Genomic DNA, 19205 nt, shown 5'->3' with positions numbered 1-19205 from the left:
GAATAAACAGGGGGTGCCTGTTTATTCTGTTACTGACATACTTCCCCTTTTGCCATTTTCTGGAAATGGGCAGGTCGTGTTTCTCAGAACATCACAACCATCCAGATGCACTAATTCTCTCAGTGTTCACCACTGAGCCACACCCCACCCTTCTATTTCAGAAACTGGTCTCAGGCCTGGAGAGCCCCCACATTCCACTTCCTCAGGTAGCGTCCAGTCATTCGCCTTGGCTTATTCTCGGTAGACACAGAGCCAAGCTCGGGAGAAAGCAAGGGAGTCAAAATAATGGAGGAGTCAACATTCATGTTGGGTGACACTGTTTATTGAAAGGCAATCTTGCTTTACCCAGGAGTTCACTTACATGGAGGTAGCTGCATAAGAACGTCTCTTCCCCATGACAAACCAAAGCAATCAAATCATACCCGAAAGCAGAAACCCAACAGAATAAGCCTATTGGCATTGTCAAATGATACTTGAAAACAGGGAAAAAATTATAAAGATATATGATGATTGTCTTCTCAGCATTGCATTTGGCCACATATCTGTTTATTAAATAATTTTTTTTTCTTTTTAAGCTAGCTAAAGAAAATATTCTTGAGTAGGGTTAGTTCTTAAAGCAACAAACAGAAAAAAAATATGTGTATATAATAAAATCAAATAATGAGAACATGTCAGAGCTGAAAAGGACCTTGGGCCCTGGTCATTTATTCTGGGCAATCTGTGGCTCTGACAGCATGTGCCCCGTCAAAGTCACCGGGATAAGATGAACCAAGATTTGAAAATCTCTCTTTCAACTCCCAGTCCAGTGTTCTTCCCACTCCAAAGCTATACTGCATGCATCTAGCTCACTGCCAGCTCTAGTACCACGTAGGATGACATTTAAAAACAGCCCATTTTTAGGGTAAGGATCCAACTCTTCTGAGTGGTGATTTCGTTCTTTTTTCACGGGCAGCTTTGCTTCCTGCAGCCAGCCTCAAGGTGCCAGAGGGAACTGGCCAGAACGAAACTGGGACTTTCTCACGAACAAACACACTCACTCACTCTCCAAGTTCTTGGGCCTAAGACCTTTCTCGTCTCCCAGCTGTAGTTATGAGTGGGCTGGGGCATAATTATGCAGGCTTCTTGGCAAATATTTAATGATGGTGGAAGCAGCAGGGAGATCAAAAACATTTTGAGGGTCAAAGAAATCGTGGAAGTTCCGGTGAGCCAGTCAACCAACCACATGATTGCTGCATCCCCACGAAGACAGAGGGGCTCCGGGACTGGGTACGGAGGGGCTCAGCTCAGCCACTGTGTCCATTTGTATGGCTGTTACCTAACACCCACTTGCCCCTGGCTGTGCTCCAGGAGGGGAAAGACTTTGATCCACTTCATTCACTGCTGTATTCCCACTGCCAGGGACCATGTCTGACACAACGTAGATGCCCAATAAATGTTTGCAAAATGAATGGATGGCTAAAGGGAGGAATCTTTCCACAGCTCAAATAAGTAAGCCGAGGCATGAACCACTCCACCTGCAGAGGTGGAGGAGGGGTTGGCTCTCCCACTCCAGGGGACTTGCCGTTAAACCAGGCTCACACTCTGAATCCTGTTTTGTGGGCTCTGTGATCTGGGGGAGGTAGGGCACTGAGATTCTGTGATCCTCCATGGCAACCGTCACGGAGTTCTCAGGTCCACATCCCATCCCATCTATTAGGATGCTTGGGAACACTACTGAAGCAGCTAACACTGTCATCTCTGCCCCACACAAGTTGAAAACTCACAGGGGTCTCTACCTGGCCCTGACCTATGGGAGCCCCGCTGTGATTGGACCTGGCCTCTGGGCATGCCTGAGGACTGTCACAGTGGGAGGGGACACCAAGAAGGCCAGGAGGCAGTGCCAGGATACCCCGCATCCTCCCAATGCCATGTTCCCTGGAATTCTGTCCCTGCGACGTGACCCTGCCTCAGATATCACCCAATCCCAGTTACTTTTTGCCTGGTGCTGCCGATGTCCCTCTGTCCCAGGAGTCGGAAGGAGCCTTCCAGTTTGCACAGACATACCTCTGTCTGACTTCCGTTTCTTGCTTCCTTTTCCTGAAATAAACCTGAGATCCTGCTCAATCCACCTCTTGTCTACACATCCCCCCCAGCTTTCAAGACCTTCTTCCTCTTTCTTGCCACACCCCCACACACACCTGCTTATTTCTTCTTCCTTCTCCCTTTCCCACCGACCTGACTGGACACTTCCTGCCTCTTCTACACCCCTACGTCCATGAGCCTTGTCCCCATACCCTGCTATTCCTCACCCAGGAGCCACCCTATCCTGGGGCCAGAAGAGCCCAGTCCAGAGGCCCGCTGTGGGAGGAAAGAACCAATCAGAAATGATAGGAGGGCCACGTCCTTCCAGAAACCACACCATTTGTCAAAAACCGTACTACAAGTCTCCCCAACCCCTGTGTAAAAGAAATTGCAATTGGTGACTGAAAATTGGTCTCAGTACGGTTCAAAAGTTAGAACAAAATTCTAGATAAAATAAGCAACCAAGGCCACAGATACAAAGTGGCCTTTTGACTCTGTTTCCACCAGCAAGCTGCTTACCAAGACCACTTGAATTTCTTGTCTCAGGGTTAACTGTCCCTTTATCACCATGACAATTCCTTTTTTCCAACTCTGATGTCCAAAGTGATCATTATTCTCCTTTCCCTCTCTTGCTTCCGCTCCTTAATATTTAAAATCTAGGAGTATCATGTTTTAAAAAATAATGCTCTATGTAGATGTGTGAACTTGACAAACAAACCACCCTAGGCAGCCTTTGTAACATTCCAAAATGGAACAGCAGCAGCCATGAAAAGGTCTGGTTTAACCTATGTACAGCCTGTATACATCCCTGGCCCCCTGCACAGTGGCTGTTAAACGCGAACTAGCATGTTGGACCTTTCTTCCTGACGGGGAGGGTGGTGGGAGCAGCAGCAGCAATACAAATGGTCTGGCAGACAGCTGTGCAGAAAGGACTCAGCCTGCCAAATTATTTTCCAAAACACCCCAATGAGTGGTGGCTCCCAGGCCTCAGGCGTCTCAACATTTAAACCGCAGTAACTCCCTGTCTAGGATACGAGAGCGGTGCTCCCATTCAGAGATCGGAGGAAGGAGGGAGCGTGAAGGCATCGGCTGGTTATGTGAAGAAGGGACGGCGACGGGTCTCGGCTCCAGGTGGGCGCTGCTTTTCCTGCGTCCTGCTGCAGGTGGCGTTGGGTCCCTGTGAAGGATGACAGGCCACCTCCACAGCCTCGGGAGTGGGCTCAGATCTGGCTGGCGGCGTCCTTGGGAAAGGTGTAGCTCAGCGGCGCCTCGTACAGGCTGCCCCCATCGGTGCTGAGGTCGTCGTCGTCATCCATGTCATCCAGCACTTTACTGGGCAGCTTCTTCAGTCTGCTGAAACAACACCGGCATGATTTCTGGCCCTGGACTGGGGCTCACCTCTGATCTGGAGGCAAAGGCAGGCTCTCGGGTGCCTGTCTCTCTACCCCACTGAATGGCAGGAAGTGTGTGAACTTAACTGGTCTGCACCTGCCCATTCCTTGAGCAACAGCAAGCTAATGCCCATCTCTGAGCATGGAGGCCAGTGTTGGCAGGGAGTTGGGGCAAGATCAGTAGTGCTGAGTTTTCCTTTTGCCTTAAGCCCTGGATGCTGTCATCAGGGTGCTGTCATTGAGCCCGTCTTAGTTGAAAATTTTCATATTTTGTTCACCATGGATTTTTCTGCATTTTTAAAAATAGTGCATTAAATATTATCTGTCTTGATCACTGAAAGTTTTGGTGCCCGCTTAAATGTTGCACCCTGATGCCAGCCCTGGAGCCAGGTGCTCAATTGACAGGCTGCGTTCATAGGATTCTCAATGGGCTAGAGTTTTGTGCCTATTTATAAGAGAATTTCATGTGCTGCCAGCATAGTCAGCCTCCAAAACAGACTCAGCTCCATGGATGAACATGGACCTAACCCACCCCCTCACCCCAATGCCCTAGGCAGTGACCCTGGGCGAGGAAAATCGCCGTCCCCCCACCCTGTCCCCTTCGGCCCACAGTGGGGAGCTTTAGAGGCAGCTCTCTCCTGAAACTAGATATCCCAGTCCTCACGGAGATATGAACCAAAACTTTATCATATGTCTCCCTAAGTCATATAAAAGCAGGCATGCTAACGGCTGACCCAGGAGCTGCCCCTCCATGGTGGTGTGAGCTAGTCTCACCTGCGCTGGTCTCAGTGCTCCCTTATGGTCAGCAGGGATAGAACCTGCCTGATGACACTGAGGCATTGGTATGAGGGAGACAGGTGAGACCCTACAGAGCACGTGGAGTGACTGGGGTGACAGCCACTCTTGTCTCTATATGGGGTGATCTCCAAAAGGCAATAGTAAGAAACTGGCTTGAGGGAGCCCTGAAACCATCAAGCTCCCCTCTGTGGGGTTTCCGAAACGCCCACCTTAAGTCCTTCTTCATGGAGTTGAGCTGTCCCTGCAGCTGCTCATTCACGTCCATCTGCTCCTCCAGCTCCCGCTGCAGCTTCTTCTTAGAGCTTTCCAGTCTGTCGATTTCCTCCTCAGCCTCCTCCACCTGTCGCTTCATTGCTTTCAAGCGTAAGCTCAGCTGCGTTGGGGGAAAGAGCAGGTTAGTGCTGGATGGTCGCCCAGCCTCGCTGGGATGAAAGACAGCCCCAGCATGGAGGGGTCAGCGGTCCAGCCACCTTCTCTCCAGGCAACCAAGACACACACACAAAGGGGGGCAACCAGTCTCATGGGAAAACGGCAATAGGAGTCTATGACAGACAAGTCCACTTTTCACAAGCCAAGTCCAGGGTTTGAAGTTTGCTGAAACCTCCTATTAAGGCCTCCAAGAAAGGCCCCATTCCATGATGCAACCGGGTAGAGTGGAAAGACAGGAATCAGTCCACCCCAAGTCCGCTGCCTGCCTGCGGAGGCCTTGCCACCGTCCTGCTTCCTCAGCCTGGGACTTGTAGTCTCATCTGAGAATGAACTTGCAGAGGGTCCCTCACCTGGTCTTTCTGGTCAGTCAGCGACAGGTGCTCGTCGTCCACCTGCATCACCAGCTCCTTCACCTTCCGCTCCAGCCGTCGGTTGCTGAGTTGGAGGCTGGCCCGGTCCCTGGAAGGATGGGGGAAAGCAGAACCAAGGACAGGCTGTGGAGGAGGAGGAGCCCCAGCCAGGACGGCCTGGTCCACTCAACTGTGCAGGAGGAAAGGGTGGCCCATTGGGCAGGTGAGGAAACAGGGGCTCCGAGAAGGGGAGGGACTTGCCCCAGGATGCAGAGCCAGCAACGGGCTGAGCTGGGACTAGGCCTGCCCTGGGTTCTGCCCATCCTGAGCTTCACCCCTTAGGGCAGAGGGTCACAGACTGCCAGATATGAACATTTGAGGTCTATTCCCGGCGGCTCCAGCCCAGCCCCCAAAAGTCCTACTGAAAACGGATAATGTGAAATGTCTTATGCACATGTGTGCACACCCATGCTTCTTCTAGGAAGGAGAGGGGCCACAAGCAAGAACTGAAGAACTGAGACTGGTTCCATTCAACCTGGCGCTGGCCCTTGGGCTGCAACTTGAGAGCTAGCTGCAAAGAATCGTCATGTTGGAAGGATGTGGTCATCTGATCCTGTGTCCCTCTCACCCATTGTGGGGGAACCTGCCCATCTCTGACAGATGGCCACTCGGCCTCTGCTAAGCAGAGTGAAGACACTTGGCTCCCAGGGCAGAGTCAGCCCCTCACCTCTATCCAGCTCAAACTCAGTAGCTTATGAGGCAGCCTGTCCTATAGAGGGGATGCGGAAAGCAGCAGCAAGTACCGTGGGAAAGCTATGGACTAAGGGGAGGAGTGCTAAGTTTTACTCCAGCTACACCTACATTCAACCAGGCTACCTTCCTCAAGTACTGACTGAGATGGGTCTCAGTTTTCCCACCTGTAAAATGGAAATAAAAACAGCAAGGCTGTACTTGCTCTGCCCTCCTCACTTGAAGGCTTATGAGGATGGGAAGAGATGCAAGTGTGAAAGCACTCTGTATTGTGATTGTCACTGCCCGCCAGGCCTCTGCGCCACAGCTGGGCTGGGCTCACCTCTCCTCACTCTCCAGACGGTCCTCCAGCTCCATAATCCTGGCCTCCATCTGCACCACCAGCCCCTCTTTGCTGGACCTGTAGGAACCTTCCAGGTGGATAATCCGGCTCTTTAGGTCCTTGTTCTAGAATCAGACAGGGAGACTCTGAGGGCTGTGTGTGTGCCACACTCTCCATGCAGAGTACAGGTGGAGCCAACATTTGGTCAGGGACTGATGAGCCTGCTTTCTACACCAAGATGGGTGGCCTCGGAGGACCTGGGGAAGCCAGGGATGTTTCCAGGGAAAGGCCTTTCACCCCAGCCCTGGCAAGTCGAAAAAACAGATCCTATCACGTTCCCTTATAAGCTTGAATGAAATCTTTGCCATGGCCTAGGATTCTTGGTAATCAAATGGCCTTGGCTTTTCATAAACCTATTGGCAGGAAAAATGGGCTCCTTCACCAATATCATATGTCATATTCATTGAAGAACTTACATGAATAGCATGTAAAAGAAATAATAATTCAAGTAAGCTTTGTTAGCAATTTATGTATTTGGTGACACTGGTTCTTTATTATTCCCTTTACGTTAGAATTTAGCCTGCCTTAGGATCTGGAAGATAACACTTATAGTTAATTCCACTTCCCCTAGCTGCTAAACTTCCAAGCATATTTAATATTATTGGGAAAATACTCTCAGGGAAAGGTCTTATAAATACCTCTCTCAGGTGAGGTACACCCCAGAGTTCTTGGGGTGCTACACAAAGGAGGTACCACCGAGGGCTTCTAGTCCCAAGCCATGAGGAGGGAGGGGAGGAGGGGTTCATGGGGCCAGGTGCTCTCACCTGTCTTTCCAGGGAAATCTTGTCACACTCCAAGTCTTGCCTCAGAGCTCTCTCCTGAAGTAGCTCACTCCTCATCTGCTCCATCTACACCAAACAGAGCAAAACCCAGGGGTTACAGGGATTTTCCTATATACTTTGTGATGAAATGGTTCCAGAGACTGAATTCCAATCATCAGATCAGTTCCTCTTCATGACGGGGGGCCTCCTGCCATCATTCCTCTTGGGTGCAGGAGCTATTTCTTAAATATTCTTGGTTTCTTGATGATTGCAAAGATAATGTTACAAATAACAATAGTAGTCATAGCTAACCCTGCTATTATGAGTTGAGCTGGGTCTACCCCTCTCCCCAGAAAGATACATTGATGCCCTACCTCCCACCCTAGTGCCTCACAGATGACCTTTGGAAATACGGTCTTTACAGAGGTAATCAAGTAAAAATGAGGTGGGCCCTAATCCTGTATAATTGGGGTCCTTATAAAAAGGGGAAACTTGGATGCAGAGACAGGCATGCACATAGGGAAGACGGAGGTCATGTGAAGACACAGACACAAGGAGAACGCCACGTGAAGACGGAGCTGCAGTGAGGCATCTACAAATCAAGAGCTGGCAAAGGTTGCCAGGAGCGAGAAAGCAGCAAGGAAGGACTCTCCTCCAGGTCCAGAGGGAGGGCGGCTCTAATGACACGTTCATTTCAGACTCTGGCCTCCAGAACTGAGACAATAAACTTCTGTTGTTCCTGGCCACCCAGTTTGTGGTACTTCGTTACAGCAGCTCTAAAAACTGATACACCTGCTTAGCCCTCCACATGCACTATCCTATTACACCCAGAATAACCCTGGGAAGTAGGTAATACTGTCTCTGCTGAGGACATTACTGTTTGGAGAAGTCAGCCAAGTTGTACGGTGACCAACCATCCCAGCTTGCCCCGGACCAAGGATGTGCTGAGGACGCAGGACTTTCAATGTTAAAACTGGGAAAGTCCCAGGCAAGCCAGCGACTTTCCCAAGATCTACACAACTATTGGGTTGTTGGAAAAGTCATGACGTATTTTTTCTATGCTTTTCATTGCAAAAATGCATCATGACTTTTCCGACAACCCAATAGTAATAGGGGGAGCTAATATTCCCCTAAGCGTCTGACTCCTAAATTACAAGTTCAAACTATTGAAAGGGCTTCCAAAGAGGCTTCCAGATTTCTCCCTTCTTATGCCAAAAACAGAAGCCAACAAGAACACTGTGCAGCTCCAGGGGACCCAGTAGAGGCTAAATGTTACCGAGGATGACTGCTATATTTATAGCAAATGAGCCTAACTGAGCAGAATCCTTCGGGAAGAAATCCAGTCACCTACCCTTCAGCATCTCTGTTCTCCATCCCCACTGGGCTTTCGGCTGCAGTGAAGTGAGCGTCAGAGGTAGAGGCCCCAGACCCTGTTCCCAGCGCTGTCCAGAGGAGCCAGGGGGACTGAGAAGGTGAGTCAGGAAAATAAAATTGCCCCTTCCTTCTTAAGGATGGGGTCCAACCTGGGTAAGAAGTGTAACACATAGCAGTCCCTGGATGCCTGGGGAACATTTTAACAGCCTCGCCCAGCCTGGCTTCCACTTGGATTTTCACCACCTGTACAAGCACTCTAGTGAGTAAAAGATAAGCTCACCCCTTCCCTGCCAGGACAGCAAGACCCGTGGGGCCAGGCTTGCATCTGCTCCATCTCCCCCTGTCCTGACCACAGTGTGTGCGGGAAATGACAAGCAGCATGGCGTGGCTGGCCAGAGTGGGTGACAGGGAGTGGTAAGGCATGAGACTGGTGATGGGCAGAGCTCAGACACGGAAGCTTCGGATACCACAGGGGGACGCTGGGACTCTGCCCACAGAAGCGGGTACCTGTATGGCCCAAATAATAATAATAATAATAGCGCTTATATTTTTGCATTTCTGCCCATCAGACTTCTAAATCATGGGGGTTCAGAATGTACAGCGGAGGACACTGAGGCCCAGGGCAGTTATACACACAACTGCAGGGAGCAGGACTAGAACCCCGGCGAACCCACTGCTTTCTGCCCACTACACCACCTGCTCTCTCTAGACCAGCTCAGTGAAAAGGCTTCTAACAGACCTAGGGTTCAAATACAGCTGTCACGTAAAAACCAAGACCCAGAGAGGTAGGCAGTCTCCTTAGGGCATCCTGTGTGCAGCAGGGAAAAAATGCCAGCCATGCAAAGGGTCAGCGGGCAGAGCACATAAAACTCCGCCTGCGGCCCCCTCCCACTCTGGCCCCGAGCCCTCACGCCGGAATGATTCCTATAACTGCTGTACAAGCACAAAGTCCATGGGTAATGAATGCAGGCTCACAGCCCCTCTCTGAGCACAGCTGTGAACCAGCCGACGACACCGTGCATGGAGGACATCAGCACGGTTGGGCCACGGGACCATGACGTGCCTCCCAGGAGAAAGTGTTCCATTCACGCTCCCTGGGCAGAGCCGGGACTTCACCGAGGACACGGTTAAACTTTCACTGCGATGGGAAGTAATTACACAGACAAGCAGCAGTGGCCCAGCCTCCCTTCCGGGCTCTGCGTACACTAGCGAGTGACCTTGGTCATCTCATCCCTGGGAGGCAGGTTCCTCATGTCTGAAACAAGGAACTTGAAAGAGACAGCCTGTAAGAGCCCTTGAAGCTGGCCTATGACACAGTGAAAGCACATTTTGGGTCTCCTCCACCTTTTGGGGTGCTGTGCAGCTCCCCTCCTGAGGAAGCCAGAGGCCCCTGCCTCCATCCTCAGGTTAGCGCAGCCATCCCATGTCTCTAGACATTTAGGAGTGTCCTGGAAAAGACCCACTCTGTCAAGGTGAAAGTGAGTGTGTGTTTGTAAACACAGATGCTTGCATGCTGGTGGGGGGAGGGGGGAGAGGTCCTAGAATGATGGGGTGGTTTCGTCCATTTGTTCAGACTATACTATTAGTCCTAGAGCACTGTGACGAAAAGGCTGACAAAGTGCCCACTCTCAACCTCACGGGGGACAAACGAACAAGTCCCGTACCGGTGATCAGTGTTACCACAATGGGGAAGGGCAGTGCTGGGGCAGGGTGCACAGTAGTGGTCACAGCCCAGACTAAAGGCCAGGAACATTCGCCAGAGAAAGTGACCCTAACCTGGGACCTAACTGAGAGGTCCGGGTCAGGCAGGGTAGAGAAAGGGGTGGGAGGGGAACTGCAGATCTAGGTGAGAAAGAGGCAAGGGCTGCTGGTGAACTAAAAGGACTGAATTAGACATGTGGGGAGTAAGGAGAGGTTAAGAGATGAGGTGGAGACGCAGACAGGGAGCAGCACACAAGGCCCATGATAATATTATGACAACAGCGAACACCTGTATGCACTGCACTTACTAAAGGAAGTCTTCCGCAGTTTTATAGTGTTACTCATTTAATCCTCACCACGATTCGGTGATAGGAATAAGAACTGGAGGCTCACAGAGAAAGAAATTTAGAAATTTAGTTGCTGTGGGATGTAAGGCCAAAAGACAATAAAAGGCCCACAGAACATGAGGCAAGGGTCTTGTTGCAGCTGTACAGCATCTGTTTTTAGGGGTTCAGGTGGTGACTTCTGCAGCTGTGCTCCAGCCTGAGGACCGAGGAGGGAAATACCAAGAATCAAAAGGTCCTGGCAACAGGCACTCAGTGACTATGAGTGTCCACATAGGAGCCCATGAATCCTCCTGTCTCTGAGGCAGATGTGATCACCCCCACTTTCCAGGTGGAAGGTTCAGGAACAAAGGAAGCAGCTTTGGGATTCTAACCCAGGTTTTCTGGCTGAAAATCATATGCTCCTTTTCTCTCTCTCAGCAAAGCCAAAGGACCAGCACTCTCAGTTATGGGCAGATCCTACAAGGAGGGGTAGTTCTGGCAAGGACTTTGGAGCCCAGAAGGAAGATGTGTCCACAGAGGTGAGCTTTGAGGACTGCCAGGCGGTCAGGCTGCACTGGGCCCAGGCTGGGATTCAGGACAAACTCTGCGACTTAAAGGAGCAGCCACGCCAAAGTCTTGCTCCCCCAATTCAATCCCACCAGGAAATGACCCCCTCCCTCTCCCCAAAAGGGGCTCTCAGGAAGCAGCATCCAGGAGGCCTCTGCAGGTTCATGACCTCCCTAAAAAGCTCCAGGCAAATAATGACTCTCCAAAGAAAAAAACAAAACAAACAATATTTCTGCCCTACCTCATCCCCTCAAAGATGGCTATGAAAACGGAAGTATAACATAAATCAGAGTGAAGAACAGGAAGGAACACATGTGTGACCATAAAACCTAACAGTTACTGTGACCGGACAATTTTTCTTGAGTCTTTTGGAAACCAAGGTTTTTGCAAACACAATAGGCTTCCTTCATTCTTCAATAAGAACAGCCTGACACTAAATTCTAAAAGAAATCCAGGTGAAGCCTTGTACAAGGACTATCACGTGGTATTATGGATAATGCTCTGACGGATGGGCTTTACCGTGAACCAGCAGTGTTTTGGCTGTGCTCAATACACGTCCCCAGGACTGGCCCTGGGACTTGGGACTATGGCAGGTCTGATCCTTCTTATCCTGAGCCCACACTGGCAAGGGAAAAAAAGACTCTGGCTTGGCCAGCCTCCTCTTTTGGACCAGGGAAGTAAATCTGAGGCTGGGAAAACATTTCTTTATATGAGCTTCGCACTTTACATGCTGTTTACCCTTTAGCCAAATTAAGTAGACTGAACAAAAATTTTCCAGTTGAATTAAAAACAGAGCGGGAGCTGAAGGCAACAGTTTATCACAGCTGGACTAAAAGAATGCTAAGCCCTGACCATTCTGATCAGAAATAACAATATCAGATTCCACTGGGTTTTATGTCAGAGGCACCCATGGCCTGGGCCAGCTCTCAGGATTAGAAGCAGCTGCCTCCTGGGTTAATGAAAAGCCAGAGATATTTATGATTGCTAATAACAATATTTAACCCCATCACCTGTGTTTACCACTGGGCTTTAAGTGTAGGTGGTGAGCCTACACGCCTGGCTTGTATTAAAAATGATACTTAGCCATGAGAAAATTATTAACCAACCGTACACATTGGGTTTTGAACAGCCGAAATAACAGGAGGCAGTTCTGAGACTAGTAAATTTTAATTAAAAGAAAGGAGAGAGAAAGAAAGAAATCCCATTTTGATCTCTCACTCACTGACTACAAGGAGCCCTATTTCCCAGTCCCATACGCTGGTGCTCGCATCCTCCTGGTGCTCGCATCCTCCTGGTGCTGACAGAGGAACAGGTGTCAGGTGGCCACCGGGAAGCAGTTCCTTCAAGTGACTGCAGAAGGCCAGACTTTATCCACTGGGATTGAGCCTACAGTTGCCAAGGCAACAGAGCAGCCTCTATTGGCCCCTGGAAAGACTATGTATGAAGCCATTCGAAGCTCTCAAGTTGGTATTTTTCATCCTGCCTGCCAGCTGCCTGGGTTGGTGAGTCGTCTTTCCACTGGGCTCCATGGCCAAGAGGACACCTCTCCATTTAGGCACAGTTCCACTGTTAACTGTTTGCACTCAGCCGCCAGCAATGACACAGCACTGCCCATGGAGCTAGAACATCGGATGCATTTGAAACACATCAAGCTGGGCCTCTCTTTTGTAATTTAAATCCTGGACTCGTGAGGCGAGTCAGGAGAGAATCAGGTGAATGTAAATTCTCATCCATATTAAGAGACACCATGGCATTATTTTTAACTTGAGAATAGAGGCCCCAAATGTACAGGGAGGGGGGCTCTTTACTCTTACAGTCTGACGGTGGAACTCGGTGAGATGAAGTAGGCTTTGGAGTCAAATCATGGCTCCATCTATCACAAGCTGTGTGACTCTAGGCCTTCACTTAGCCTCTCAAGCCCTTGAGAGCCTATGCAAGGCATAGGCACAGCACCCAACACCTGGGGAGTCCTCATAATTGGTGACAATTATCATAAATGAAAACACGGTTTTGGAAGGAGAGGAAAAAAGATTCTCTGGATTTACACAGAACAAAGCCAGTAAAATACCCACTATTTAAGTGATTCTTCCTTCAATCTTAAGTCAATCAGAAACCCCCTGTATAAGGTGAAACCATATTTGGGAGAGAAAACAATACTCCTCACCTCTGTTTTGTAAAAGAAGACATCATTTTATCAAATCCAAATCCATCCCTTCTCCTTCCCATTAGCCAGAGTTGAAAAAAAAAATCCAAGCATCCAAAAAAGTTTGAAAAATGTGTCTCTCAATTAGGATTCCCTGGATTTGTCAGTATGAGTAATAATAGCTGGAGCACATTTGGGAAACAAAGACATTAGAAAGGCTGGGAACTCACAGGTAATGTGGCCAGCATTTACTGAGCATGAGAAAGAGAAAAAAAAACAACATGAAAAGGATAGGATGTTTGGTCTCACACTGCCCTTCCTGTCCTCTGTCCCCCAGAACAGCCTGGTTGCGGCTTCCTCCAGGTCTCCCCTCTCCTGTCCCTACCCCCACCCCGGCCACATTAATCTTGGTCCACCTGAGTTGAGGGGAAGGTGGTGAATATGAAAATGTGGAAGAGTGACCAGAGGAAAGTGCTTCTTTGGATAGGGAAGATTTTGTCCAAATTAATTTGTAATTCAGGTTTTTTATATCCATCCTTTAAACGGATAATTTCCTAAATTTTTCTCAGCAGCATCATCCAAGGCTTTTAGGTTTTGTTTGCATTGTTTAATTTAGAAAGTGCCCAAAGCAAATCGAGATGGGAAGAGCTTTTTAAATGTCTATGTACGGTTTCTCTGGCACCATTTTCAGGAGCTAGGCATACAACTGAGTAAGCTGTCACTGACAGTCCAGCCATCAGGTTTCTACAGGTATCCACGGGTGTCACGTAAATGAAGGGCTGAGATTAGTGAATATAAGTTCTCTTCATAACTATGGCTGAGTGTTCTGAATCCTTGCCCCATAATGTTTCCATATTCTATCTCTCAGGCTGTTGGGGACATAGCAATCAGTTCACAGTCCACCAATTTCTAGTGATGTGACACCTCATCCCCAGGATATGACTTAACCACTCTGAACTTTTCCTTAATTAAAAAATGGAAACAAAATCTAAAAACCTGGAGATTATACTAGCGTAGTTTGAGACATTAGTTCCATTCCCCACAGTGTGAGGATGGCAAGAACTGTTCCCGGCTGCCCCCCAGCATTGCTGTAAGGATCAAATGTAAGCGAAATGCCTTCCAAAACTGCCAAAAGCATTCACTTGGAAGGTACTGTTATTGTACTGTGAATGCCTCATAGGTTTATATATTGCTAATTAGGTTATAAAGTCCTTATAGTAAAAGACTGCATCATATCATTTACTTTCCATTTGCGCTAACATAGTGCTAGCTACCAAATTTCACACAATTGCTTGCTGAACTAATGATTCTTAGAGCATCAGCTCTAAACAAACTTTGCCTGTTATGGCTAATAGATTGTTATCCATAACCACTCTGGAAACTTCCACTTTACACCTGATGTCATATATTACACCTCCCTCCTAGCAGCTTACTATGGTGGAGACCATGCAATCTTCCATCATTCCCTTCAGGCTTGAACTTTCTTCCCCCCTCCAGCTGGATTCTCAGGTTTAACCTCTCACATTTCCTTTTTCGTGCAGGACAAGCCACTCACCATCCCACCACAGGACAGTACCTGTTCCCTGCTCCGAGTGATACGCTCAGACAGCAAATCCGAGTTGTTTCTTTCTTCTTCCAGCTCCATCTCCAGCTGAGACACCTTGTCCTAAGAAAGAAGTCACAAACACAGCCTACTGAGCTTGCACCAACCTGGGGTGGGAGCAAGGATGCCCTGTGGAAGGAAACCCCATGGGTACATCAGAGCTGAGTGTCCTTAGGGTTTGGGAAAGGATGTGCCTAGTTCTCACACTGCCCAAGGAAGATGTTTTAAAACTGTGTTTTATTGCTTTCATAATGTAAAACGTAATCGCGCATTTAGAAAACACATAAAAGGAGACAAATATTACCCCCAACAACATAGGTACTGAGAGCATTTTAGCATGTTTCCCTCAAGTCTTTTCTTCCCCTTATGAATCAATAACTTTGCAAAGATCAGCCTTAGCTTAACAGGTATCTAAGTTACCTGTGGGAACTGAGATATCGCCCACAGCGCATTTTTCTAAATACTCCAAGCTTGGGACAATGTTTTGCCTCCCACCTGCTCAGGGTTTCCAAGAACTTTGCAGGAGTCAAGTCTGTAACAGCCTTTTGCACCTGCCTCTTTCTTCTAAGGAACCTCAGACACTCAGCCCCGTGCAGCCCCAAATCCACATAAGAATTACATAAAGACAGGGTCGGCCCATTATGCAAAACCAACCATCACCAAAGAAGAGTGATTTCTATCTTCCTTGCTGGCTCCTAATGTAGCATCATTGAGTGTTAAGAGAAAAGCACTGCAAAGTGCTTTGTGTAAGAAAAGAGGCTTCTAATACAAACCACCCCACCCAGAACTGGGGGGTCGTGGGGTTTGTACATGTGTTTCCATTATCACCAGCCAATCTGTCATATGTCTGGGTTAACTCAGAGCATACGAGAAAGCAATCAGCATTGTGAGTTTTTAAACACGAGTTTGCAGCATCTGTACATAAATATTGTCTGCCATTGTCCAAGTTGACTGACAAGTTACGGATGCCTAGGTAAGTGCCAAAAAGAAAAGTCACAGAACTCATGTGAATGACTAAATGTCTGTTACAGATTGAAGTCTGTAAGGAACCCAAAAAGTTCTCTCCCAGGAGCCAAAAGTCCCAAAGTCCAACTCAGAACAGACAGCTGAGTCCTGCATCGAAACTCTTATTTGTTTAGTGGCTCCTGACTCCTCCAAGGTCAGTTTCAGAAAGCACCGAGGATCAACAAGTGCTGCATTTACATAAGACTGCCACCTGAGTTTCTGAGTTTACAGAAAATGCCCATTGTTGAGAGCCCTTTTGAGTCCCAGGAATTCATTTAAATGCTAGTGAAGGAACAGGCAAAATATTAGTCACAACAACACAGTCCTGCCAGCTGCAAATTAGGGGAGGAAACAACCCTCCCCTCCCCCCACTCCGTGGGCTTCACAGGGTGGGGCCTTGAGAACTATTCATTTTGTAATTAATGGAAAAACAGCTAAACTATTACAGAGGGGCAAATGAAGCTTAGCTATGCCACTGCTTCTAGACAGTGAGTTAGCAAAAGGAAATGTTCTTTTTAGTCAGAATATTCTAGAAGGAGGTGACCTAACAACCTGATGTTTAGCTAAAAGCACTTCACAAGGCTGTCTTCCTGCCTTAAGTCTGCACTGTACAGAACCTAGCAGGCGCATTCAGGGGGCCAGGCCAAGGGTCACTACCCCAAAGGCCCTTACTCCACTGCCTAATGAGGCTTTAGCTTGCTTTTAACCAAACCATTTGTGTCCTAGAATAATTACTTCCTCGTTAACTGGGTTGAATTCAGCTTGCCTTAAAATGACCTCCCCTAATGCGATTAGAACCAGGACATTAGCAAAATATACAGCAATCCTCTAAAAGAACAGTAAAATTGTAACCAGGTTATTCTAGCCTTTAAAAAGGGCTCATCTAAAAAATGGCTGAAACATCACTCCCTAGATATAAACTGCTACTAAGTCCCCTGGAGGTGTTAGAAGTTATTTCTATTTATTTGCCAAGTTGAATCAGGAATTCCACTGATTTTTAAACTCAAGCTATGGCCTCCTGGCTTTGAGCACTCTCTGACTTTATCAAAACCTTGACAATTTGAACTTCTCTGATTGGCCCAATCTGATTTTTAGGTGCCCCTCCCCTCTCTAAACTCTACTGGAATGTGGGAAAATCAGGGATGTCTCTGGTTTTGGGGGTTAGTCTTGTCCCTGAGAATTGTTCCTTTTTATAAATTTAGGTGGACTGATATTGAGGTTCTTCCTGTCATTTTTAGTGGACTGTTCATAACTAGATTCTATTACTTGATTCACATTTTTCTAGTTCATTGTGTTTTCAGCTTGTGAACAGATCACCCCCAGCTGGGGACTTCATTGAGCCCTTTCTGATATATTGTCTTGGAATAGATAGGTAGGTAGGTAGGTAGGTAGGTAGGTAGGTAGAGAGATAGATAGATAGATAGATAGATAGATAGATAGATAGATAGATAGATAGATAGATAGATAGACAGATGATTATATATATGTATGTATATGTACATATACATATATATGTATATATACACATACATATATGATCCAAATATGAATCGAGCCACAGTTTGCTGCTTGATTTGGCAAAGCTGGGTCATCTGTAAGGAAAACTGGCCAGAATCCAGAAACAAGAATGGAGCATGTGGTGTGGTAAATCAGTACTGGGTGCCCACAGGAGTTAGGCAGTTTGGGTTTAAGGCACCCCTCAGCTTCTCTCTAGATCTGCAGGAGTCTTGCCTCCTTTGTAGTTAGAAGCACCACTCAGAGCAGCACACAGAAAATGAACTATTTATGTGCCCTTAGGTAAAAGCACTTAACCTCTCTGGGACTCTGTTTTGCTTCCTCTTCAAGATAATGAGACACTGAGGTTATATTTCCATCATTCTTTCCGGCTCTGATGTCCTATGAGTCTATGAACTAGCAGCATCATTGCCAAATCAAAGAATGACCTTACTAACATTTGGCTGTTCGAGAGAATAAAAACCAAAGGCTTCCCAGAGGCTGAGATTTAGGAGAGGCTGCTTCCCTCACGTCCCACACTCGCTCGCCACAGGCCCGGCCCACAGACCTCCATCTGCTTGACGACTCTGCTGCGGTCGTCTTTGAGATGACTCTTGGCCTCCAGCTCGTATTCCAGGTCCTTCAGCGTCTGCTCCAGAAGCTGCCTCTTTGTGAGGGCTTCATCCTGTGCTCTCTGGTAGTCCCGAATTTCTTCCTCCATCAGGCGCATCTAGAACAGGAAGGGGTTGAGTGCTTAGCTGGGACACGTCAACAGCACAGAGATCTTGACAAACAGTGAGCAGGCAGACCCTGAGGGGATCGGGTGGACCCCCACTACACTGGAGATCAGAGGACCTCAGCAAGTGCCACCTCCCTCTGGGCCTCAGCTTCCTCTTCTATAAAAGACGAGGGTTTTCGGTCACAAGTAAAAAACCATTGGGTTATAAATTTAATATCATAGAGGTTGACTAGCATTTTAAAATTAAATATAACAGAAAAACTACTGTTTATATACAAGCAAATAATGTTTTATGAAACTTTTGTACTAAATATTTCTATATTTGTAGGGAGGTATGTATCACTGGGTTGCAGTGCAAGCGGTATTTCTTACCTTAGGTCATGATCACAAACACTTGAAAGTCACTGAACTAGAGAAGTGCTTCCCAGAGTATAATTGATTGCTTACGTGTGTGTCAGCATCCTCTCAACAGAGGTTTAAAGTTAGGGGGAAATTAAAAACTACCCACACAAAAGCAATTTACAGGCAAGAAGTTTAATAACATTAATGTGCACTTAGGTGAAAACCAGCGCTCTCTAGAAGGGAATCATGTCTCAGCAGTCATAACTGACAGTGTTCTTTTCATCCACAAGGTGGCACTGAACCAATGCTAATAGCTTTGAAGACGGCAACAGACAAAAGAGCTTGATTCACAAGGGATGGTCTGTTTTCCACTTCTCTGGAATCTCCCTGAAGAGACTAGTCACCTCCGAACATAGTAGGTATTCTAGAAACATCTGTGTGGGCCAACTTGGTGAAGCCCAAGGATGTCAGTTTTGTTCTCAACTTCCTACCCTTTTGGAGTTGAAAACATACTCTTAGGAATAGATTACACAGGGGGATTATTTCCTTCAGGCAGTAGATGAGAGCAAGTGACAAACTGCACTAAAGAAAACCATCCTTGAGGTTGGCCAAGTGGCTCAGTTAGTTAAGAACTTGCTCAAGAGTGCAAGCTCTGAGCAACAGAGTCACTGGTTCGATTCCCGAGCTGAGCTGCCAACAGAAGGCAGGATGGCTCAGCTAAAAAAAAAAAAAGAAAGAAAGAAAGAAAGAAAGAAAGAAAGAAAAGAAAACCATCCTTTGGGTGTGATTTTTACAGAAGAGTTGGAGAGGCCCCAAGGATAGTCTTTTTGAGGGGACCCAATAAGTTAGGCTAGTTTAAGAAGCCCAGTGGGAAAATTTTCAGAAATGTGTTCCCGGGCCGGCCGAGTGGCTCAGTTGGTTAAGAGCTCGCTCAAGAGTTTGAGCTCTGAGCAACAGCAGTTCGAGTCCAGCCCGAGCTGAGCAGCCGC

At 47.6% G+C, this 19205-nt stretch overlaps 1 protein-coding gene across 1 annotated transcript in view; it reads right to left on the bottom strand.

Annotated features, from left to right (window-relative positions):
• Positions 1-300: 300 nt before the first annotated feature.
• Positions 301-19205, bottom strand: part of CGNL1 (cingulin like 1) — a 92517-nt gene continuing 73612 nt past the window's right edge. The window contains exons 12-18 of the mRNA XM_019657529.1: positions 17704-17865; positions 14610-14699; positions 6926-7009; positions 6102-6226; positions 5030-5138; positions 4460-4623; positions 301-3411 (exon numbers count right to left, since the gene is read on the bottom strand). Coding sequence (XP_019513074.1) covers positions 3282-3411; positions 4460-4623; positions 5030-5138; positions 6102-6226; positions 6926-7009; positions 14610-14699; positions 17704-17865 — 864 coding nt within the window. The 3' untranslated portion in view covers positions 301-3281. The remainder of the gene's footprint in view (positions 3412-4459; positions 4624-5029; positions 5139-6101; positions 6227-6925; positions 7010-14609; positions 14700-17703; positions 17866-19205) is intronic.

This window comes from Hipposideros armiger, unplaced genomic scaffold (genome assembly GCF_001890085.2).
Source record: "Hipposideros armiger isolate ML-2016 unplaced genomic scaffold, ASM189008v1 scaffold_276, whole genome shotgun sequence".
Lineage (NCBI taxonomy): Eukaryota > Metazoa > Chordata > Mammalia > Chiroptera > Hipposideridae > Hipposideros > Hipposideros armiger.
This window is presented reverse-complemented; position numbering and strand designations above follow the sequence as displayed.